Source organism: Eublepharis macularius, chromosome 12, assembly GCF_028583425.1.
Source record: "Eublepharis macularius isolate TG4126 chromosome 12, MPM_Emac_v1.0, whole genome shotgun sequence".
NCBI lineage: Eukaryota > Metazoa > Chordata > Lepidosauria > Squamata > Eublepharidae > Eublepharis > Eublepharis macularius.
This window is the reverse complement of record NC_072801.1, coordinates 62,346,787-62,372,235: the sequence shown is the minus strand read 5'-3', so window position 1 is coordinate 62,372,235 and position 25,449 is coordinate 62,346,787. Positions and strand designations below refer to the sequence as shown.

The 25,449-nt window shown below is 44.1% G+C and overlaps 2 protein-coding genes across 2 annotated transcripts; one reads left to right on the top strand and one right to left on the bottom strand.

The window, feature by feature from the left end:
* Positions 1–272: 272 nt before the first annotated feature.
* LOC129340508 (transmembrane protein 100-like) lies at positions 273–2,661 on the bottom strand. Its single transcript, XM_054995343.1, has 2 exons — positions 2,651–2,661; positions 273–1,171 (listed from the first exon to the last, which is right to left on the bottom strand). The coding sequence occupies exon 2, from the start codon at positions 1,138–1,140 to the stop codon at positions 787–789; it is 354 nt and encodes a 117-aa protein (XP_054851318.1). The 5' UTR covers positions 1,141–1,171; positions 2,651–2,661; the 3' UTR covers positions 273–786.
* Positions 2,662–12,019: 9,358 nt separating this feature from the next.
* Positions 12,020–23,125, top strand: RCVRN (recoverin). Its single transcript, XM_054993455.1, has 3 exons — positions 12,020–12,400; positions 19,581–19,692; positions 23,037–23,125. Exons 1-3 carry the CDS (start codon positions 12,020–12,022, stop codon positions 23,123–23,125), a joined length of 582 nt encoding a protein of 193 aa, XP_054849430.1.
* The last annotated feature ends 2,324 nt before the right edge of the window (positions 23,126–25,449 follow it).

The window sequence follows — 25,449 nt, the reverse complement described above, 5'->3', positions numbered from 1 at the left end:
AGATCCCCTCCCCCCCCCGGGAAAGTCATTTCCTTTATTCTGGATGAGATGTTACTTTTATCACTTTCTCCTCTGCTGCTGCCCGCTTACCCTGTTCACTGATGCTAGCCCTGCCCCCTAATATCAATATGGGGGCTACGCATTTAAATATGCACCTAACATACATATCGCCAAGTTGATTTCTGGGTTTTATTAGGAAATTTTCCATGCAGTCTTTGTGTGTATACATCTGATTTGGACATTAAATCCTTGCTTGGATGCTCAGACACAAAGGCTACCATACTGGCAGAGAGTGGGCTAGGGCGCTTGCCATTCCCACTGCTCACGGGGGAACAACTGGCAAAAATATTGTCTAATCTAGCCCAGGATTGCACTTAGAAAAATGAGGCCTCTGTTACTGAGTATTTTAATACGGTGCACAAAACTTCCTACTAAGACTTGTCCCTAAATCAGACACTTCTTGCGGTCTGATTGTGCCAGGTCAAGCAGATACACCCATCTAGACAGATAAACCATTACTGATTCAGTCCTGACTAGAATGAAAAGCAACATTAAAAGTGGTCCAGCGTTTAGCATCCTGAGGTTGGCTCATGGTGGACAGTAGGAACCAGCTGGCTGTAAATCCTGGAATGGATGCCCTTTAGTTTCAATTGAAATCTGAGAATTGATTCTGGAATCTGGCATCAGTTTGCTATGGGTCTTTGCTTAGACACAGCCTTCTGGGACGCATTCGCACTCGATACAGAAACAGTTTCTAGTGGGCAGACAACTTGGGGATTTGAATCTTCACACAATGGGTTTTTTTGCTTGTGTATCCCCCACCAGCACGGACCAGCTGCCGTCCCACTCTCTCTTCCTCCTCCGGTAACGCCGGCACCAGCAGCTAGTGGCCATCCCCAGCACGCCAACCCCAAGCAAGGTGAACCCAATTATAGCCAATACAGAGCCTGGAGGATCGTGGGCACACGCTACACTGGTGGCTGCCAGCCCAATGACGCCCAGCACCAGTCCGAAGGGCAGCAGGCAGTCCTGCCACGAAGCCTCTGTGCCTCCTGTGGTGGTGCTCAGGAGACGGGGATCAAGGCGTGGCAGGCAAACCTCTTCCCTCTCCATGTTCACTGTCACAATATCGTAAGACATGGTGGCCAGGAGGGTCAAGCCAGTTTTCAATCTGGAAAGACAGGAAATAGGAGCAGAGTAAGTGTAAGGTAAATGAAGTCAATGGTGTGGTGGGAACAGCAGACATGGCTTGAAGCACAACTGCCCATGATTAAGGAGCTGTGTGTTTACAAAAAGTATTGGGAAGATCCACTTTGCTTTGTGCAATTCAACAACAAACACACTGGTCTTACCCCTGCTCGTCTTTTGGACCTCCTGTGTCCTTTCGATGACAAAGCAGCAACTGGTTACTCGTTCTGAAAACAGTGTATTTTGCTGACTCTCAGTGCTGCCAAAAAAGCAGAAAGACATAGCACAAGAACCCAATCTAGGACCCATTATATTTGATAAATAGGGATCAAAAAACAAGGTACATATAAGTCAACCTTGTTTTTTTATTCCTATTTATCAAATATAATTGGGCTGCAAATATATTTTGCAGCCCAAGGTGGGACAGTACACCAGCAAAGCAAGGACAATACCTATCTGTGCATACTCTGGACGGGCTCATACACATGAATATTTATCATTTGTTGAGTATAACACCAAGTGCTAAGTAGCACATGTGAATGAGTTACTGCAAATTAATCATCCCATCTTAATTTTGCCTGATGTCATTTTAAGCATAACTTCTTGATGGAAGGAGGTCACTGATTTGGCCATCCATCATCAGTGGCTAAGTAAGCTAGTATTGTACATGCATGTGTGAACAGATGCTGAGAGTGCACCCCAGAACCTGGGGCAATTCTAGGACAGAGTTTCAGTTTGCAGAAGAACTGACTTCAAGGCACCCCTTTAATCATGCCTCCCAACTTGGGACTCCCTGCCCTTAATCTGACACTCTAACCATTACACCACCCAAAATGGTATTTTGAAGGGAAGGGCATAGAATGCTAAGGAGTGTGAGAAAGGCTTTTAAATCCTTTCTTCCTATTCCATTTTCCAGATGGAAAATGCCACTACTAAACCATTCTTATTTTTAATTTATATCCTACTTTTCTCCCTAATCAGAACCCAAGGTGGCCTGTCACATTGTTCTTTCTTCCTCCATTTTATCCCTACAACCACCACCTTGTGAGGTAGGTTAGGCTGAGAGATTGTGACAGGTCACCCAGTGGGCTTCCGTGGCAGAGTGAGGAGTCACACTTGATTGTCTCAGGTCATAGAGCAGAACCACAAGTGACAAAAGGCACAGATTGGACACTTGTCTGCTTCCCTCAAGTTTTGATGGGAAATGTAGGCAGCTTGGCGGAATGTTGGACAAGTGACAGTTGAAAAGTCCATTGGACAGCAGTCGGAGAGCCAAGCTGCAAGACTAGGATGCCTACATTTCCCATCAAAACTTGAGGGAAGCTGACAAGTGTCCAATCTGTGCCTTTTGTCACTTGTGGTTCTGCTCATAGTCTGACATTCTAATCACTACGCCACACTAGCTCTTTAATTTCATTGGGTGGGGGGTGGGGAACATTAGTATCTGGCACAATACAGGTACCTGCCTTTGTTTCTCTTCCAGGATGTTTCTGATCAGGGAAAAGCCACAGGAAGGGAGGAAGAGTTAACCTTGCTCAGGGATGTGTACCTTTAAAAAAAAACAACTTTGAGCTGTGTGCACGTTTTTGCAACTTTGCTACATGTCTGAACATAAACCTCATGTGCTCTGTCTGGTCTGGCTTTTACCCAATGCTGCCTAGGGCATTTTGTCTTTGCCAAAAGGCATGTAGGACATTTCCTAACAAGCCAAGGTGATACAGACCATCTTTAAGGCCCAAGTCTGCTTGAAAAAGAAGAGGGAGAATAACTATTCTCGGAGACGGAAAGGAGGGGAGTGGATCAAAGAGGGTGTAATTATTGCCTCACCAGGAAGGGAGCATTAGATTACATACAGAGATAATCTTTTGAGCAGAGGGAATAGTTGAGTAGGGGAAGCTTGTTCCCAGGGGAAAGTGTGGATTCCCTGAGCCCTTGTTTGAAAAAGGAAGAGAAGGAAAGTGAGCTTGGGTTGGGTTACTTCAGCAGCTGTGGGAGAAGGGGGAGGGGGAATCCTTGAGGAGACTTAAAAGAGTCAAGACTGGGATTGCTGGTTGCCAACTTTTCAGCCAGCTTCGTCTTGATGCTCAGGCCTCACCAGGTAAGAATGCTGATGTCCATGTCTTAGAAAGTGTCACCTGTTGACTTCTCAACATCAAGTTTCTATTAAAGGTATAAGAGCAGGCCTGGACTTTTTTTTTTTTAACCTGGTGCCTTAATTGTGTAGACAAGTTCATAGATGACAGGTTGATCAATGATTATCAGCCATGATGGCTAAGTGGAACCTCCATATCCAGAGACAGTATACCCCTGAATAGCTGTCGCTGGGGTGTTTTGGCCTCCATGCCTTGTGTTTAGGTTTTCTGGAGACATTTGGTTGGCCACTGAAGGAAACAAAGAGGCTGGACCTTTGGTCTGATCCAGCAGGGCTCTTTTTATGTCAAGATGTCCACCTTTTCCAAGTACAATACCCAGATGCCTTTAGCAAGCAAATTGAGTCAATAGGTGACACTTTTTCCAGCAAGGAGATGAAGTGATTGGAAATATTACTTCTGTCAAATGTATGCCTGCATGAGGAAGGTTGCAGGTTGAATCCATGATAGTTTGTTAAAGGACCTCATGATGAAGCCGGGCAGGGACAGACTTCCACCTGAGGGTCAAAGTATATGCTAAGTGGGAGGTCCACAACTGGATCTTCCAACCCTTTGAACATATGAAGTTATCTTCTACAGAGCCAGACCATCGGTCTATCAAGGTCTACACTGTCAACTCTGGCGGGCAGCAACTCTCCGTTTTCTTTAGTTAGAGATCTGAGCACTGATTTCCCACCTAACACATCCCTTGACTCTGGAGCATTGCTGCTAGTTGAAATAGACAGGTTTGGACCAAGAGACAGCAATCACCTGACTCAGTATATGGCAGCATTGTATAAACACACCAAACAAGCAAAGTCCCCAAGAGTACTGCCATACGTGAGTGGGGGGTAGAGAATAGTTCTGCTTCATAGTGTAGCAGGAGTTACTTGTGTTGATTCTTTCCTTAATATGTTAGTGGGACAACAACCTGTATCAAGAAAAACTGAATCCCACCTTTCTTTGCACAAAATTGACAAGTCAAACATATACAAATTAACACCTTGAATGTGCACAATCACACACTTTTGTGTGATGTACACAGCTTCCATGAACGGGACCTCAAAAACAAGGTCTCTTCTATGTCATATCAATCTGTCTGATCTATCAATCTCCCTCTAGTCTGTATAGATCAGTTTTACTACACTGATGGCCCAACTACTGCCAAAAAACTCAAGAAGAGAGTTTTCATAAGTCCCCTATAACATTAAAATACGTTAACAGATTACTAGCTGTAACACTGACCAAGAATAAGGGGATAAACGCGCAGATAAAATAACAAAACTCTTTAACAACAGGATCATAAAAAGTAATTAAAGGCACGATGAAACTTAAGTACCTCTTTCTACAAACAAATCGGAGTGGGGCATGGGCAGACGTATGATTGCCAACTGACCAGAAAAGCAGAACCGCCTGGCCTGTTCTTGTGGCTCAGACAGTAGCTTGCAGAAATGAACAGGCAAAGTGTAGAAACTTATTACTATAACCAGTTAATATCTGTACTCCAAACTGTTAAAGATGACAGCAAGTGGGATGGTTCAAAAGCCCGCAACCTGAGGTGGACTTCTTTGCGCTGCCCCATTTTGAACTGGGAATTGTAACTGGGCGTTCAGTGCAAAATTGGTGAAAAAATAACTAAATAACTGGAAAATACTGCTCTCGGTCACCCACCCACATTTTCCCCAGCAGGGCAAACAGGAGATTCAGGGAACCATTTGAGGTCTAAAAATTGGCATGAGGGTGTTAACCCCTCCACCCCTTGTTGTGCCACGGCCACGATCCAAATCTGATCGAGACACACATGCACTATGGGTGCTATTTACCAAGAAAATACACATCAGAGATTTGCAGTGTCATCCCAAGCAGAGTTAATAGCAGACTTAATATCCTTCTAAGTTTGTTGAAGTCCATAGAGGTGAATCTTTTTTCGGATGGCTCAGTCATTCACAGACATTCAGACACCTTGTCTAGTTTAACACGCACACACAATCATGTTAACAGTGAGTTGTTAACAGCTCACTTCCAAATGTACAATTTATACTTCTCCAGTCCAACATCCCTTACAAAACCCTCTCCAGTCAAGGTGTCTTGACTGAACCATCCATTCTGACCCTCATGAGGCAAGTTGCCCTCTACTTACCTCAAAAGAAGGTCCTGAGGTGAGGTGTTTTTTATTAGTTTATTCCTTCTGGGCCCCTGGCCATGTCAAAATTCTGGTTTCGGTCTTGCTCCTTCAGCACCGCTCAAGGTCTGTGATCTTGGGCTTATAGTGTCTCTCGTTCACTGCCAGTCTGGCTGGAGATCTTGACTTTGGTTTCCCCCACCCCACTTCAGTGTCAATCACTGCTAGGACACGGATGATGAAATGATAAGGAGGTCATTAGAGAGTTCCTGTGCCTTAGGAGGCACCAGAGAAACTTGGACACAATATATGGTGCGTGTGTGCACACACACACATTGTGTACCCTAGGTACACACCCAGCCAAACTGAAAGGGCTGTGAATAAACAGGCAGCCCCGACTCAATGCCTTGTAATGCACACAATATATGCATTTCTTGGTGTGCACACAATGCACATTGTCTCTCAATATGTGCAAGCCAGCTTGGAGCCCAAAGCTGGACTTAGCCCAGGAAACACTATTTTCAAATCCCCACTCAGCAATGAAGTTTGCTGGGCGACCTTGGGCTATGCACAGTTTCTCTCCGCTTCATCTCCTCACAGGGTTGCTGTGAGGGTAATAGGGGAAAGGATATTATTATGCCCTTGAGGGAAGATGGGATAAAATATTATAAATAAATGTTACATATGTACATACATAAAGTGTGTACATCCCACACAATATGCTGTCTGCTCATCTATTCCCCAAGACTTCATATGTAAGTTACATTGCAAAGAATTATAGTGATGACCTCTAGCTGAGTTGGCTTTTGTAGAGATAAAATTGGAAATTTTGACATTCCCTTATTTTTTACAATGATAAAGAACTGGTAATTGGTGGACTTGCCCTAACATCATAACCTTTGTTCTAGAGCAAGGCTTAACGACTACTGTACAAGATGGTTGTTGTGGGTTTTCCGGGCTGTATTGCTGTGGTCTTGGCATTGTAGTTCCTGACGTTTCGCCAGCAGCTGTGGCTGGCATCTTCAGAGGTGTAGCACCAAAAGACAGAGATCTCTCAGTGTCACAGTGTGGAAAGGATGTTGGCAGGTCATTTATATCTACTCAGGAGGGGTGGGGTTGAGCTGAGTCATCCTGTAAGAGTTTCCCAGGGTGTGGAATGCTAATGGCGGGAGGCTTCACTGTATCCTGAGGAGGTTCTTTTGCATATGGATTGGTGCTTGATGTGCTAATCTTCTCTGCAGGGTTATTGTCGGGTGTAGAGTGTTTTGTTAGCCTGGTGTTTTTCAGAACTGGAAACCATGCTCTGTTCATTCTTAAGGTTTCTTCTTTCCTGTTGAAGTTTTGCTTATGCTTGTGAATTTCAATGGCTTCCCTGTGCAGTCTGACAAAGTAGTTGGAAGTGTTGTCCAGTATTTTGGTGTCCTGGAATAAGATACTGTGCCCTGTTTGAGTTAGGCTATGTTCAGCCACTGCTGATTTTTCAGGTTGTCCAAGTCTGCAGTGTCTTTCATGTTCTTTTATTCTTGTCTGGGTGCTACGCTTTGTGGTCCCGATGTAAACTTGTCCACAGCTGCAGGGTATATGGTATACTCCTGCAGAGGTGAGGGGGTCTCTACTGTCTTTTGCTGATCGTAACATCTGTTGTATTTTTCGGGTGGGTCTGAATACTGCTTGAAGGTTATGCTTTTTCATAAGCTTTCCCATCTGATCAGTAATTCCTTTGATATATGGCAAAAACACTTTTCCTGTAGGAGACTGTTTTTCCTTGGTTGTTTGATTCATCCTGGGTTTGATTGCTCTTCGGATTTCATTTCTGGAGTAGCCATTTGCCTGAAGTGCATGGTTTAGATGATTAATTTCCTCATTGAGAAAGTGCGGCTCACATATCCGTCTTGCACGATCCACTAATGTTTTCATTATGCCTCTTTTCTGTCGGGAGTGGTGATTGGAGTTTTTGTGTAAGTACCGATCAGTGTGAGTTGGTTTCCTGTAGACCTTGTGACCTAACTGAAAGTTTGCTTTGCGGATGACCAAGGTATCCAGAAATGGGAGTTTTCCCTGTTTACCAAGGTTCCAGTAAAAGACACTATTGCACTTATTAATCAGATTTTCCCAGAGGATGTAACAGCCTTATTCCATCATTGTCTGACAAACAGTTACTTCCAATGGGATAACGAATTCTATGAACAGATGGATGGGGTGGCCATGGGGGGCCTTCTCAGCCCAGTTATAGCAAACTTCTACATGGAACATTTTGAAAAAACAGCTCTAGAATCAGCACCCCACAAACCTAGTGTATGGTTCCGGTTTGTGGATGATACATTTATCATTTGGAGCCATGGGGAGGAAGAATTGATGGGGTTCTTGAATCATCTCAACAACATCCACCTGAACATACAATTCACAATGGAGAAAGAAATCGAGGGAATAGATATAAATGACCTGCCAACATCCTTTCCACACTGTGACACTGAGAGATCTCTGTCTTTTGGTGCTACACCTCTGAATATGCCAGCCACAGCTGCTGGCGAAACATCAGGAGCTACAATGCCAAGACCACGGCAATACAGCCCGGAAAACCCACAACAAACATCGTTCTCCGGCCATGAAAGCCTTCGACAATACACTGTACAAGATGTTTGCTATACAAGATGTTTTTGTTGTGCTTCATATTAGAGTTGTTTTAAACCAGTCCTCATTCTGGTACTCCTTCATCTGTGGACCCAGATGTTTTACAGGTTTAAAAGGGGATTAGACACAATCAAGGTCCTTTAATGGCTATTAGCTATATTGACTAAATGGAACTGCCAAGTTCAAAGGCAGTATATCTCTGAATAACACTTCCCACAGTGCAGTAATAAGAAGAGTAGATCACTCAGGGCAGCTGGCTTGGTCACAGTGAGAAATGGGATTCTGGATTAAATAAAATCCTGGTCTGATCCCACAGGGCTCTTACATAATTAATTCCATAAATGATGCTAGTCCTACAGATACTTGCTACTAGCCTTCTGCCGCAACATTCCTGCGCTTGTCATCTGTGTCATATTGACAGCCTACAGTGGGACAGAGGGAGGGCTGACTCACTTCCCATTGAGAAGAGCTTCCTCACCTGTTTGCCTAGAAGTGGTTCTGCTCAGGCAGTCAGGCAGGCAGCTGCTACCAAGTCTGTTCACTACCATTTGCTTTTGCACCAGCACAGAGTTTCTTAAAAAATAAAATGCCCTGGGGGGGCCCAGGCCTACTTGGAAGCTATGCCATGTCTTCTAATCTGGGAGTCCACCTTTTTAAATCTACATTTCTGGAGCATGGTCACAGCTACACAATTATGTGTATTTTCTACCAGAATGAGGGCTACTACCACCGCAGGCCCCCATATGAAGTCTCCAACTGGGCCTCACCTCACACACCTCAGATTCAACCTCGCCATCCTATGAAAAAGCTCATGCCTTGTTTTTAGAATGAATGAGCTGATGATCGGTTCTCTGTACAGGTGCTGTACATACTTTTTTTTAAAGGCAGTTCCTCACATTTATATTCCATTCATTCTCCAAGGAGTTCAGGACAGTGGATATGATATCCTCCCCCTCCCCCCTCCCCCCACATTTTATCCCCATAGGTAGGTCTGACAGGTCTGGCTGAGAGTGATCGGCCTAAGCTGACGTGGCTTCCTTCCCACTCCCTCAGTAAAGGGGCCATGGAATTTATTGTTGCAAGCTCCACGAGCCTGCCAGGTTACTTGTCCTTCAAAATCTTGTCCCTCCTTCTTAGGGTTGCCAGCTCTAAGTTGGGAAATTCCTGGAGATCTAGGGGGTGAAACCTGGAGAAAGTGGGGTTTGGAGAGGGGAAGGATCTTGGCATGGCATAATTCCATAGAGTTCACCCCCAAAAGTTGCCATTTTCTCCAGGTGGACTGATCACTGTGGCCTGGAGACCAGTTGTAATTCCGGGAGATCTCCAGCTGCTACCTGGAGGCTGGCAACCCTACTCCTCCTTGATGGTCCTGATCAGAACATGTCCCAGAGTCCTCTACAACAGGCAGAGGCGCCATCCTCAGCAGACTGGTTTGAAAAGTCACCATTGTAGAGTCAAGGATACAGGGTTCTACTAATCACAGCAAGTCTTTACTAGTCTTAGAGAAGTTCCAGTCACTGCTGTTTGGCAGGAGAGTTGTCAGCCATGGAATCCTTTCATGTCATGCTGCATTCCTTTAACCTCCTCCCCCCACATATACACACCATTCACTGGGGGTAAAATTTGGGGTGGTTATCTCTTATACACACACACACACATCCAGAGAACAAGTGAATCCTGATAGATTGCTTTTGACACTAATACTGCTTTACTGACAGATCTGGCTGGACAAAGCGGATTGAGCATATGGCCAAGGGCAGCAGGGGACAGCCAAATTAGCAGTAGCCCATTGCCATTAGCTATCAGACCAGGGGTTATGGGGCACTGGATGCTGGTATCAGAAAGGTAGTACTTTCTGCTGGTCAGGTAAAAAGTAGGAAAAACTGGAAACCAGAATTCCTGGGTCCTCTGGAGAAGTAAATAATTGAAATTAGGGAAATAAACATGAGTGAGTCAGGATTCCTCTAGAAGAAGGGATAGGAGGATAGGACAGAGAGTAGGCCAGTCTCCCAGGAGGGACACTTTGTGATTCAGTGCAAGAAGAGGCTGGAGTAAGCCATTGTGCGCTGCTAGTTTTTCCTGGAGATTTTAATTTTGCTGCCCAAGCTTTCTGGATATAGTCTCTCTTTCACTCATTTTATTCTCATCATGACAGCCTACTAAAACAGATTAGCTCCATGCAAGCCAGGGCAGCATGATGGGCTAGACAGGCCTGGGTTCAAGTTCCTCCTCGGCCATACTGGTAACATGGTACCCTTGGGCCATTTACTGAGAGCCAGTGTGGTGTAGTGGTTAAGAGCATGGGACTCTAATCTGGAGAACTGTGTTTGATTCCTCACTTGAAGCCAGCTGGGTGACCTTGGGTCAGTCACAGCTTCTAGGAGCTCTCTCAGCCCCACCCATCTCACGGGGTGATGGTTGTGGGGATAACAACATATTTGTAAACCACTCCGAGTGGGCATTAAGTTGTCCTGAAGGGCAGTATATAAATTGAATGTTATTATTGTTGTTATTATATTACTGTCAGTCTAATCCTACCTCATTGATTTGTCCTGAGGTCCTCAAATGAAAGGCAAGAAACAGCAAAGAACTAGTGGCTGGTGTGGTCTAAAATCTCCCCAGAGCATTTTTTTGGCAAAGCATGGCGTCCATCTTGATTCTTTCATGGCCACACCTAATAGTTTGTCTTTTGCACTGGCATCTGGGAAAGCCCGAGTTTATGCTTGTACATTCAGGGTTAAGTCACACTGATCCTAGTGTTGCCAACTCCAGAGTGCAAAATTCCTGGAGATTTGGGGGTGGAGCCTTGGGGAAGAGAGGGCGCTTGGCAGGGTATAATGCTGTACAGTCCACCGCCATTTTTTTCTAGGGGAATGATTCTCTGTTGTCTGGAGATCAGTGGTAATTCTGGAGATCTCCAGGCTCCAGATGGAGGTTGCTAGACCTATAAGTAAGTGTGTGTAGGTCGCAGGCTGGAAAGTTGTGCATAGTTACATGGGGGTAAAACCTATTGAATACAGTGGGCTTTCCCTGTTCATCTGTCACAGGGGTCTCCAATCTTGTTGAACTTAAAGGAGTTTTTAAATTCTGAGACCAAGCAATGTGAGTGCCACCAAAAAATGACTGCCCTGGGAGAGCAGAATCTGATCTTTAAAGCTGGTGGTAGCTGGAGCAGAGCCTCATTGGCTGACAGAAAAGACGAGGGAGGGAGGAAGGGGAGAATGAAAGGCGTCTCTGAATGCTCTGCACCCAGACCGGAATAAATGCATTATCATTCATCTCCAGTTCTGCCAGAGGCAACTTGTATCCCAAATCATCCATTCTTTTGCTTCTCTCTCTCTCTCACTTTTGACTGGATCATCATGAGCCATGCACCTGTCTATCTGTTTGGCTATTTATTGCTATTTATAAAGAGTCATCAATCTAAATTATGCTTTGCTGCATAAGGTGGGGAGGGGGGGTGGAATCTATTTCTGAGGTCAACACAGCATAACTCTCTGCCCATCCTCTCCATCCCCTTGTTTTCATCCAGACTTCCTTCCACCTTTCAATACATCATCTGTCCAGGCACCCTGCTCATGGCTGGAAGCAAAGGCTGAGCTTTGACATTAGGGGGAGGCCAAGAGGGCTGTAGAGAAGGAGGGTGGGAGGCCTGCGATGCTCAAATCCGATTTCCCTTGCTTTAAAGAGCTTGTGGCAAATGTGATCAGCACAACCAAAATAGCCTCTCTGTGTGCAAGTGTGAGTGTGTGTGTGTGCACGCGCGCAAGCACAGTTGCAGCTCTCAGGTGTGGCGAAGAGTAGGCGCCATAGTCCCAACCCCACTCCCCCATCCCAGGAAGTCTATATAAGAAGGTGCCCCAGCCAGCAGCCATTCCACTGGCTTGGAGGGAACACGAGAGGACGGGCTAGCTAGGCACATTGGCAAAGAAGTGGATACAGCCTCACAATGGGCAATAGTAAAAGTGGAGCCCTCTCCAAGGAGATTCTTGAAGACCTGAAGATGAACACAAAGTATACAGAGGATGAATTGTGTAAATGGTATGAAAGCTTCCAAAAGCAGTGCCCTGATGGGCGCATCACCCGGGCTGAATTTGAGAAGATCTATGCCAACTTCTTCCCTAACTCTGACCCTAAAGTGTATGCCCGGCACGTCTTCCGGAGCTTTGACACCAATGATGATGGGACCCTTGACTTCCGGGAGTACATAATTGCCCTCCACCTCACCTCATCTGGAAAGACTGACCTCAAGCTCGAGTGGGCCTTCTCGCTCTTCGATGTTGACCGCAATGGAGAGATCAGTAAGAATGAGGTTCTTGAGATCATCTCGGTGAGTGTACACATGAGGAAGTGGGGAGGTGCTACTTTATGGCAGGGACTTGGAAGGCATAAGGAATGTAGGGAAGAGCTGGGGCTGTGCACTCCACCACTGCAGTACCATCTGGGCTGAAGCTGGGCTTTCTTTCATTTCTCAGATTAATCCCCCATCCCCAAATACCTTTATGATAGACCTTTTCAAATATTTCCTTCTGGAAGCAAGGACATGGAGGCCTCATGGAAGCAGCCTCTACACTCAGATTTTTCTTGGATATTTTTACCCCCTGAAACTGCTTGGATCATTTGGGACCCATCTATCCTAACATCAGGAACCAATGGTCTCTTATACCCAGTGTTCTCCCTTCCTAATCGCTTTCAAAGTGGAAATCGAATGTCTGCCCCACTTTCAGGCCTTCCCTCAATTTTGTCCCGTGTCAGTGGGCCTGTGGTCGCATTGCCAATCTCCTCTTCCCTGGATTCTATCTAGCCATTTTACCAAGGAAACCATTCCTTCGTCAGTGGAAGGCAACAGTTCACATTCAAAGTCTACTAATTAAATGAGGGGAAGGGGGGAAGGTAACAGTTGGGGCATGTGGTTCTCTCTTGACCCACCTCGAGGTGATGAGATGACAACGGATTAACTTGGCTCCGAGGCTTTGTATTGTACCCAAATGGAATTAGCTTTGCCCAATGGGGAAAATCCTGTTATGCTCATTTAACAGGATGAGCTGGATTGACGGAGCAGTAAACAATTCTAAATCCCCTCCTAATTTTATCTCCTTGACCTTATCTGTCCCGAAGAAATTTCTTCTGGGAGCAAAAAAAAAGGGGGGGCAATTAAAAACAATACAAATAATCTCTGGAATCAATTCCTTAATTGACTAACATCCAATCAGCTCATCTCTGCACTGGGATAAATCTAAACTGATTTGAAGCATTAAATCAGTTCCCTGGAGAAAATGGCTGCTTTGGAATGTGGACTCCATGGCATTATACCCTGCTGAGGTTCCTCCCCTCCCCAAACACTTCCCTCCCCAGGCTGAACCCCCCCCCCCAATCTCCAGGAATTTCCCAACTGGGAGCTGGGAAGCCTAAATTTGCAGAATATAATGTTATAGGGTTCACCCTTCAAAGCAGCTATTTTCTCTGTTGCCTGGGGATCAGTTAGGATTTTAGGAGATCTCTAGGCCACACCAGAGGTCAGCAACCCACTTATATAGACAGACTTTGGCTGTTGATATTCCAAATGGGAGGAAATTCCTCCTCAAGAAGATTGTTGTTTGAAACAACCCAGCTGGAAAAGTGATAGCATTAGGCTGGAAGATGTCTGTGATGACTATCAATGTTGAGTCTTGCATCTCCACACAGAGCTGTGTGTATGTCATCCATAATTCCTTGCTACTCGCCTTCTGCAATTCTAGTTTCTAGTCTCCCCTCCCAATGAATTTGCCACAGGCCTTGGAAGAAGGACGCAGCAATCCGAGATTAAAGCAGGATTAGGCAAAGTTAAATCCCTGACCTCAGTACAGCATTTGCCTTGTTTCAACTGTAGACTTTTGGAGGAATAGCTTCCTCTGACCTTTGAAAAGGATGACGAGAAGCAGAAAAGCTTTCTCAGGATAGAGGTTTGGGCAAGGAATGAAGAATGCATCTATTCTCAATAGATGAGGAAGGCCTGTGGTGTAGAGACAAAAAACTCCTCCATCTTTATTCCTGTTGTCTGAAGAAGAGAGCTCTGACTCTCAGAATCTTATACTCTGACAATCTTGTTCGTCTCTAAGGTGCCACTGGATTCCAATCCTGCTGTTCTGTCACAGACCAATATGGCTACCCCACCTAAACCATCTTCAGTCATGGCTCTCAGGAGGAATACTTTCACCCTTGATATATAAGGCCTACTTATTTTTAGGATTCCTGCCTCTGGGAGTACCTGAAGGCCTGTTTCCTACTCAGCCTGCCCACCCCGCAATCCATTAGAGTTGCCACCTTCTTTCCTACCTTGTGTGTCTAACAGCTGTGTAACCAGTAAAAACGGAACTAGTTAATTTTTTCCTGTAGATGAAGAAACAGGGATACAGAAAGCCTTTCATTTTCAAATGGCCCAGAATGAAACCACTTCTACAGAGCCACCAAGTGACATATAGACAGCTCTCCAGAGTCCAGAATCTCCCTTTTTTCCTGCCCGTAAAGACTACAAGAAATCGCCTCTCCATTCCAAATTCTCTGACAGTCTCACTGCAAAACACCTCATTCTGAAACCAAGAGGCTGGTTGTAAGATGACAAAAGAAGCAGGTGTGCTGTACAAGGAGCCCACACAATAAATCTGGACCCACAAGCATCCCAGGAATCCAGGGGGAGCTGGGATTTGACCAGTCTCCTCGGGCTCTCAACGTTTTTCTTCATAATGCTAATCAAAGGAAATCACTTAAAATATCTCCAAGAAGAGATAAGCTCCACCATGTTAATAATTACCAAGACGGAGTCAATTGTAGCAAAAATAAACAGGAGCCTTGAGGTTCGTTAAAGACTAAGAAGAGATGTAACAAGATTCCTGTTCATTTTTGTTTCACCAGGTGTGCCTGATGCTTTCCAGGATGTATACTATAGTGGTGAAGTGGTTGGGTTGCAAATAAGCACTATGCTGACTTGAATCTCACGGCTGCCATGAGCTCAACAGGTGGCCTTGGGTAAGCCACTTTGCTCCGCCCCAGCTCTCCAACTGTATTGTGGGGATAGTCATAATACTGACTTTGTTCACCACTCTGTGTGGGACACTATTTCATCTAGAGGAGGAGTACATAAGCACGTTGTTATTATTACTATTACTGCTTCATATGGCAGGTGTGGAACTTTTTGAATGCTCACTGACTTAAAGCTCTCGCTCCAGGTATTTGAATGCTAGTTTTCTACTTGCAGGAAGATTGGGTGGGGAGGGTTGACAGATGGAGTATTTAACATTGAGGTCCTCATATGAAATGTGAAGTGGTCCAGTCTATTCATCTCTTTAGGATTTCACCATTTAATTCCACTGCATCTATCCAGCTAGACCGGAGCTTGAAACAGCATATTCTCAGGCACCACAGATGGTATCATTTCTTACCTTCAGATAATTGCTGGTTCTCATAAAGTTGTAATTTTTATCCTCTCTAGGTTTTAAGACTACAGGTAGGGCATGTTTTATTTTTAAATTGCATACAGTACCTTGCAGTTCAAGGAACTTTATTGATATATGTTTAAATAAATAGGCAAACAATCTTTGAACCTGGCAACTGTCAGATGGCCTCATCATCCTTTGCATCAGTAGCATGAGGCATGTAGGATAATCGAGAAAATTTCCCAGTTTGTGGAAGTTTGTACTCATATTTCCCTATACCAAGGGAGAGTTTCTTACCTGATTTGTTGAACTGAGATTACTACCAAATTAAAGTGTATAAAGGGCCCACTGCATTTTTTCTCATACACCTTGCATTTAGTTTTCCCCGACATTTGCAATCCATTCAACAAACTTACTAGTCACCATCAGATCAAACTTTGGTTTAGTACTCCCTTATTCTTAGCCCTCCTCCATGTTTCAGATGGACTGCCATTTTATCTTTAAAGTGTTCTATGAACATTTATTTAATTAGCTGTACATAAATTGTCCTAATTTAAGAGAAGAATCTATTTTAAATGTTTAAAAATTGTGTTAGGGCAATGGGTTAGTGACTGGTTCTAGGCAATCAGCACTGCCTAGTGGCTTCTACTAACAGCACTCTGTTACTATTATTATTATTACTGCAAACAGGAAAATGAATTTCCCCTGAGTTCACTCTGGAGGGGCAGGAAAATAACATGTATTTAACCAGAATACAATGACTGTACTTATCCAATGGGTTCACCTCTAAAATTATGTAAAACTGGGTTGATTGGTAGGTTGCACTATATTGATATTAATCAACACTGGATACATAATCCTTAGCTTTGACATTCATGTGAAATTTACTGCTGTCCATCAGAATTTAAATTTGTATGAAAAAATATGGGAAATTATTCGTAACGTTTTAAATGGACAAAACCGTTATACATCCCCATTCTGTTATATTACCAGCCCAGAAATATTACCCATCTTTCCCACAGGCAATTTGATTCTGTTGCTCATTAATACGTTCCCACCACCAAAGGACCTGTACATCTTGCCTCTCTCTGGTCAAGTTGCTCTCTTTAAGGCAGGCAGGCGGGCGGGCAGGCAGGCAGGCCCACACGGCTACAAGTAGTAAAGCCAGTTTTGATGTATTAAGAATGCACAAAGGCGGCAACTGACCTCCTCCTGAAAGATCTTCGGAGCTGCGAGAGGAGCCAGGAGGTGGTGAGTGACCACATCGCTCAGCAGGTGGAAAATGACACATTTGCCTCACTTAAGTATTAATAAGCAGCAGCCAAAAAGTGGTTTTTGTGGGCCATCCTGTAGGTTTCTCCAACCTGAGATCTCAAAATGTTGCTTGCCACATCTCTCCTGGAGTGCTTATTTACAACAACAACACCCTGTTAACATGCCCCACTAATCTTTCCTCAGAGCCTGAAGGAAAAGCTGCATTCTGGGGATACAGGTTAACATCCCAGTCTAGCTTCTCAGGGACTGCTGGATGATTCATTTTACCATTAGCCAGTAGTTTTTGGCCTTTGTACTCCAGTATGGGACAGTGCAGATAACAGCAACTGTCTGATCAATTTCACAGATCAGTTGGAGGCTGAACAAAACTAGAGAATTGAAAACCATAGATTAAATGAGGGGAACAAGATGCCCAGAAAAAGAACAGATGTCTTATTTTGCATAATCTAGTCCTCCCTCTGCTGATCAAGGGATTGGCATAGCAGATGGCACAGAAGGAGAAAAAGACAGGGAAGACCGGCAATAAGTTGGTTACAAGAGAAACTTTTGGGGAAAACATCCAGGGAAGAGACAGTAAGTTTTGCAAGGCAAATAAACCATGACCTCTAATGCCTGGAAATATCCTTCTCTGGCTCCACAGCTGAAATATTTTCTGCAACATGAGGGCTAGAAGCTTATATTTTTGTTCAATGAAAGAAGGGGTGGGGGGAGAGATGAGATTCTCACACATCCCCAGTTCCACATTGGATTAACTTTATATTCTCCTTCCTCCCTCACCCCCACCCCATCAACTCAGTTAAAATAACAGTAATTCCTGTAACTCATTCGGGATACAAAATTCATAACCATCTTCTTTGCACAGATATGTGATAACAGGTTCTTGGTAAGCCTATTTTACAGACAGGGGCAGGGGAGTGAGGCTGTGGACTTATCCATGAACCAGCAAGTGAAGCACAGAAAGTATTATTTAGCTACTAGAAATGGGTTCTCTAAAATATTGACCCCAAGTGGAAGAGGAGAGTGAGTGGCTCTGGCTGAGTGTGCCCCTTTAGCTTCAGGGTACCTCACCAGCAGAAAAAGTGAGGATGGAAGTGAAAATCTGTCCCATCACACGGAAGAGCAAACAAAATGGAAACTTCATTGGAAGAGGATGAACCCCAGTACCTTTTCCTCCCCTCCTATCAGCAAGCATTCATTGGCTTGGAACCAGGTCTATTTAATTGACTCATAAACAATTTGGAATTGGGGCAAAGTAGTGTAGTGGCCAGGTTTGCAGATGATACTAAATGATTCAGGCTGGTAAAAACCAAAGTGAATTGTGAAGAGGATCTTTCCGAATTGGGTGAGTGTAAGTCAATGTGCATGGGAATAAAAAAAATTTCCAAGTTTAAATATACACTGATAAGTTCTAAAGTTTCTGAGACCAAGATTGAAAGAGATCTTGGGGTCATAGTGGATAGCTGAATGAAAATGTTAACCCAGTGTGTGGCAGTGGCTAAGAACTCTATGTTGGGGATTATTAGGAAAGGGCTTGAGAATATGATGTCACATATTGTCATGCCCTTGTACAGAGCCATGGTGTGACTTCATTTGGAATCCTTAGTTCTAGCTTCTGTATGTCAAGATGAATATTGCAAAGCTAAAAAAAGTACAAAAGAGGATTATGAAGATGATCAGGGCATTAGAGTACATTTCTTATGACAAAAGAATGAAGAGTCTGGGATTTTTTAGTTTAGAAAAAAGCCTAGCAAAGGACATGTGATAGAGGTTTATAAATTTTTGCAAGGGGTAGAGAAAGTGCATACGGGGAGCCTTTTCTCTCTCCGATCGTTCCTTCTCATATAACACCAGAATTTGGGGGCACTCAATGAACTTGATGGGCAACAGGTACAGAACAGACAAAAAGAAACACTTCTTTATTTAAAAAGTAATTAAAATGTGAAATCCACTGCCAGACAGTGATTGTAGTGATGGCCTCAAGAGAAGATGGGTTAGACATATTAATGGCTTCTAGCCCTGGTGACTAAATAGGACCTCCCTTTTCAGAGGCACCTCAATATAATGGTGCTAGGAGGCAACATTGTGGGAAGGCCTTATCCTCTATAGTGGAGGTTGGCCACAGTGTGAGACACGATACTGGGCTCAATAGACTACTGAGCTGATTCAACAGGGCTTATCTTATGTTCATAGGTTTGTGTAGGATTTGGGCCCAAAGAGCACGATTTCCCTGCCACCCCACTCCTGCCGAAGCCAAAATGCCCTCCCATCCTGTTTGCATTTGGGAGCATTTTGGGCTGCTGCAGGAGAGAGGAACAGAGAAAAACACACTCCACAGGCAGAAGTCCTTGGACCCACAAGCCCTCATCTTCCTTCACTCCTCATTGCCCCTTCCCTGTCCCACTTCTGATGGTTCCTCAGCAACCATCCTTCCTCACCCTTTCCTAAAGTTGGTATCTGCAAACTAGCTTCAATTTTGTGCTAATATGTCCAAGAAAACAACATCAGGGCTTCAAAATCATTTTATCACCAGAGATTAGATGCCAGGTCTGGTGTACTCAGATGGGCCAGAGGGGAAGTGAGGGTGGGCAGAAAATAGCACTCATCCTTCTACAAGACTTTCCAATAAAACCAGTCAGGGCATGGAAATTCTCAGATATTATCCATGGGGGTAACGCATATTTGAAGAAAATATGAGCCAGGAGTTCTCTGGAAAGGGGACATGGCAAAGTTGAGAAGCAGAGAGTATGAGAAGCTGTATGTATTAAAATCTACTCTCAAGATACTATTCTCTGACTGCATGCTTGTTTTTCTTGATTCTGCCAGGCCATATTTAAGATGATTCCCCCGGAAGAGCAGAAGAGCCTGCCTGAAGATGAAAATACCCCTCAGAAACGGGCCGACAAGCTGTGGACATATTTCAAAAAGGGAGAGACTGGTAAATGTTCCCCTTTCTCCTGACACCACTCGTCTACATGCCCCTCAAATTCCTTTAATGCTGAGGCCACACATGAAAAATGGCATTTGGCCCCTAGAAATACACTAACTAGCAGAGAGCTATATTGCCCCCCCCCTCTGCCTTATCATTTCAGAGTATGATTGGAAGGCATCAGAAGCCAAGCAGGTTTGGTTAGTGCCTGTGGCGGAGACCTCCTACAAGTCCTTTGTCTGCCACCTTGAATGCCATTTTGGAAGAAAGGTGGCCTGTGTCACTATTTATTGATTCAACCTTGATTGGCATTAAAAAAAGGTAGGCCTCTGAGTCATACAAAACTCTTCTACCAGATAGAATGGGTAAGTGGAGCTTTACATGCTGTAAAGCTTTGTGGTACAAGCTTGCCTATTCTTCCATCTATTGACCTGATGTGGGGGAAAAGACATTTTTTGCATATCTTATTGATTCAGAGTTCATGACAAGTATCCACTATATACTATATTTATACATTCTATAACTATACATTCTCAAGTATGTGCCACCCTTTCTTGAACAAATGAGCGCCCAAAGGCATACTTAGATGGGGTTCTCCTCCTTTCCTTCTTACAACAACCTTGTGAGGCAGGTTAGACTCACTGGCCCAAGGTCACCCAGCGAGCTTCATGGCCCTACTGGAGATCAAACCAAGTCTCCCTGGCAAAAGTTCAGTACTGTAGTCCTGACACCTCTTTGATGGTGTGTACAAATTTCTTATGGTTTGCTGGCATTAGCATCTTGCAGTCAAGGGGCAGGTGGGTAGGAACTTCTCTTGCCAAAATGAAGGCTTAGATTATCATATTGAGGGGTATTTAATTCAACTTCTTTATTCTTCTTAGTTCAAAAATAATGGTGTTACCCTAGCCATGTGAACAGTTCCTTCCAGTACGCTTTCCCAGAAGGTGACTTGCCTCGTTTTCAGTTTTCCAGATGTGCATGTTCTTGTTTCCTAAACAGAAGAACCTTTCATTCCCTGCAGAATTAGAATGCTATTATTTTTAAGCAAGGGAAGAGTTTCTGGGATCCTCAAGGCCTGTGCCACTTGTCTCTTTTCCTCTGGGGAAGAACAATCAAGAAAGAATACATCAGAGTACAAAATCCTTTATCAGGAACACTACAAATTCAGCAGTGCCATAAACTAGCTTATACATGCAATCTCCCTTTCTAATTCACAGACATACTCAACAACCTGCTTTCTTTCTCATTCCAACCAACGAAGAGTCCTGTGAAGCTCTAAAGCTTGCACATTACGTTCGTGTAATAAAAGAATATTTTTACTTGATCAGTGCTGTACATAGAAATGGATTTTTTAAAAAATAATTACCATTCAGTGGGAGATTCAAGTGGTTAAGCAGAGAAGTACTGAAAACTGAAAGAGGGTTAAGTGAGGTTTGTTTCCCTCTTTTCAGGCCTTCAGTGGGCTACAAATCACTAGCACTCTTGTGCAATCAGTGGGCTAGTGGAAATTTGTATGGATTAATAGCTAGGGTTGGATCCCATGGATTCATCCTGCTAACAGAAGCACTTTTCCTCCAATGCAAGGAACCTTCCCCAGGTGCAAGACTGTTCCATGGGATCCAGCTGAAGGGACACATTGTTCAATCAGTTCATCAGCTAGGGTGAATTTATTAAGAATCAACTAAACAGCCCGCAACTAACGGAGGAACACATTTTTTTAAAAAAAGCATTTCTAAAAACTGCAGGTGGCAGGCTCCGTCTGGGAAGAGCCATTCCCCTCCTTTCTGCCACTTCCAGGAGGGAACACCTCTCTAGCACGATGCCTACATACATCTTGAAATGGAGAAAGTGTTCTCCCCTTCAAAACTATTGTTTCACTCAGATACAATTTCATGCCAGTTTAGTCAGTTAAAATCCAAATGATGAATCAGCCAAGATCCAGGCTTAATATGTGGAAATGGGCCCTGGAAGGTTTCCATCACAGGGGAATAAATAGCATCCCATTATGCCTCTGTATTAAAGGGGCAGGGCATTCATTATTTTTCTCCAAAAGGTTGGCAATCCTAATCTCACAGATAAAACGGGGGGGAAAGCAATATTGTAAGTCAATTTGTGTTACACTTCCCCTAGAGAGAAAAGTGAGGTGCAAAAAACCACATAAAAACTTGCTGGTCACAAGCAACTCAACTGTGTCCCCTCTTCAGATCTCCTGCTCTACAATACAAGGACACTTCAACCCTATGTTAAAGGGTTGCTGTAAGAAATGTGACACTCAGTTCAGATTTCACAGCAAATTGTGGTATAATTAACTACAGTTAGCGTAACCTCCTAAACACAGGCCACTCTACTGACTACATTTAGGTGGGTAGCCATGTTAGTCTGCAGCACAACAGCAGGACTTGAGTTCAGTGTCACCTTAGAGACCAACAAGATATTCCACGGTATGAGCTTTCAAGAGTCAGAGCTCCCTTCTTCAGATACAATGTTGTTCTGAAGAAAAGAGTCTGCCTCTCAAAATCTCATACCATGAAAATCTTCTTGTTGGTCTCTAATCCTGGATTCAAATCCTGCTGTTCCACTAACTATGGTTACAGGGGGGCAGCTGTGTTGCAAGATTCAGGTCCAGTAGCACCTTTGAGACTAGTTTTCCAGGGTATGAGTGTTCAAGAGTCAAACCAACCTTATCTGATAAGGGAGCTTCGACTCTTGACAGCTCTAACCCTGAAAATCTAGTTGGTCTCAAAGGTGTTACCGGACTTGCTCTTCTAACTATGGCTAGTGACGGCCTGTCAAAATTGAAATTGTGAAGCTTGAAACTGATTTACTAACCACAGTTAAGTCTTAACGATAATTTCACATCACACCCCCAATCCCAATCTCACATCACACCTCCAATTTCTTGTTCTCAGGCACAGTCCTAACCCAAATGCCTGCCAAGATAGCAGCTGAGTCTCTGCCAAGAAAAGCGAAGATGATGAAACTAGTATTAGCTGATGCAAACCAGAATCTGAGCAATTTCTGAAAGCTCACTGTGGCTTTGCATTATGCCTGAACTGAGCCAATATATGTCTGTTCTGAATACTCCGAAGTGCTGTCCTACTGCTAAACATCATCACAGCAAGTTCTTTGTATTTTGCAAAATTGGTCAAACTACACAGACTTGGCCTCAGCCAGAGGGAGTGAATGCCATTTCTCTCACTTGCCCATACATATACTCAGCAGTCTCCTCTTCCCCCAGGAATCAAACACCCAGTTTTGACAGATCCTACCCTCAAGGCTCAGGGGGTTGTCAAACTGCTTCTTTAGTCTGTTTAGCTACCTGCTCCCATTAATTGTTTTCATTTTTGTTGCAGATAAAATTGCCGAACAGGAATTTATTTCAGGGGTGATGAAGAACGATGCAATAATGAAGCTCATCCAGTACGAGCCCAGGAAAAAATAGGGGAAGTGGAGGAGAAAGCAGAGAGATGGAGAGAATGTATGCATGGGTGGTTTGATGGAAAGGGGGGATTCTGACACCCCAACCATCTGTGTATGTGCATGCGTGCATGCCTTTTAAGTGTGCAAATTTTAAAAAGTACAACCATAAAACAAGTGTGTGCCCCTCTTTGCAAGCCCCACTGCACACTGTTTGCAGTAGCTCCCTTTCCAATCCAGGACTTTTCAGTGGGTGTACAGGCTATATAGACTTGGCAGCTATAAAGCTGGCATGTATGCAAACAGGAAACGGCAGCAGACACACAAAGAAACAAGAGACAGAAGGGAAAAGATAGTCAAGATGGAGTGGTGAATTTTGTCCAGGGAGAACCAGGTTTGTAGCCTCATAAAACTCACCTTCAGCCACTTCTCTCAGCACATAACCTTGCTGAGTTGAAATGGGGGAACACCCTGCATGCCACCCCCGCCCCCGACATTCATTGGAAAGATGGTTACTTACCAAAGAAGCCAGGAGTCCTGGCTCCTAACCCATTCCTATTTTAATGTATCCCCCTGCATGAACTCAGGTGTCCACTCCCCTGTAATATTTCCCCTCTCCCAGGCCACCTAGGAATCCTTGCGCCTGCTAACTCTCCAAGCTCCCACTTTCTGAATCACAGACTAATGGCAACTTGGAGCCCGTCTGGGCTACATTACAGAGAATTTTCAGCACACTACAAAGTTGTCCCAAGATCCTTTGGGAGAAGCCATGACACCTAAAATAGTATAAAGTCCATAGGTGCAGGTGCACTCTTAGCCAACAACAGGACCTTGGGTGAACTTGACATCTAACCTTAAACAGGTTTCCTTAGGAGTCAGTCCCATGCAAGCAAAAGGTCCAGCTTTCCGGTAACCAACTTTAGGACTGTAGCTGAATAGTCGAGGATGAAGGCTGTGAGTTCCAAGATCTACACGTACAGGTTCAATGTTACTGTAACATCAGTGGCACATATGGCTGTTTTCTGGTTGTACTTCTTGGAGAAGAGCTGATTCTTTCAGCAGTTCTTACCCCAAGAATGCTTTTAAAATTTACCTGGCAAATTCTTCCACTTTTTGTTTTTTTGGAGGGGTGGGCAGGGTTAACAGGTAGGAAGCTGACACAACTTCTAGAGGTGGTTTTTATGCATTTCCATTACACTCTTCCTCTCTCACTCTAGGTTTCTTGTTTAAGGAGAGGGTTAACTTACTAGGGAGCGGGTGGCAGGGGTTAATTTATTAAAAGGGGGACATTGTTTAAAATTTATGTACTGTGTTTATTTTTCAATAAAGGGCATTGTGTGTAACAAACTGCACAGGGAAGTTATGTTCCAAGCAGCTTCCATCAGTGGATACCAAGGCAACTTTAGTGACCCAGGGAGGTGTTAAAATATGTGTATCATGCCATCTACCAGTAAAGGGGAAACATGGCAAAAAAGTGCTATAATAATCTCCCCATCAGAGTGTGGTGCACATCACAATGTCCCATAGAGCTGCAATGTTTATAGCCATACTGTGACCACTTTGAAACTCCCTTCCTAGTAGCCCATCATGATTTGTGGCAGATTCTCACCAGAGTGGTGAGCATGACATATTACACACCCCTTTACCACCGTACCACTCCCATACCACAAAAGGCACTACTCTTCACCATCCATTTTGATCATGGGGGCTTTCCTTCACTCTTCATTACTCTAATTAAAAGAAGTGGAGTTGTCCCAAGCGATTCTCGAGGCAAATGTTTTTTTTTTTTTTACTTCTTGCTGGGGCATTTCCTCTTCTGAACTCAGCTGATAAAGGTATTGCCACTTCAACAAAACAGAAATTTGACAGCATCTGTCCAGGGCTGCTGCCTCCGATATGGCTTGCCAACTTTCAAACTGGTCCCTCTAGTTGTCCCTTTAATATCAATTTGATCTACAGGCAATTATCAGGTGATGTTATTCAGCACCATGCCATGAAAAGCTGTAATTGCCCATTTCTTCATATTTAGCCTCTATTAAAGGAAAATGGCATCCCTTCCCAGGCAGCTGGCAACTTTAACTCAGATCTGTAAAAAGCAGCTCGGTACAAAATACAAGGTTCTCCATGGCTTGCATGCAGTCACTGCCCTGTAGCTCAGCTCCCAACAGATGGGCCCATTTCTCTAGCGACTCAGAAAAAAACAGGCGACTTCCAGCTCTTCACTGACCACTTAGAAAATCCAGCTCTCCTTTCCCTGAAGGCTGCCTGTTTCTTTCTACGTACTGGCCTCAACCCATGCTCCCAGCCCACAGCGGAGGATGCTTTTCCTTGCAGAGAGGGAAAAACCCC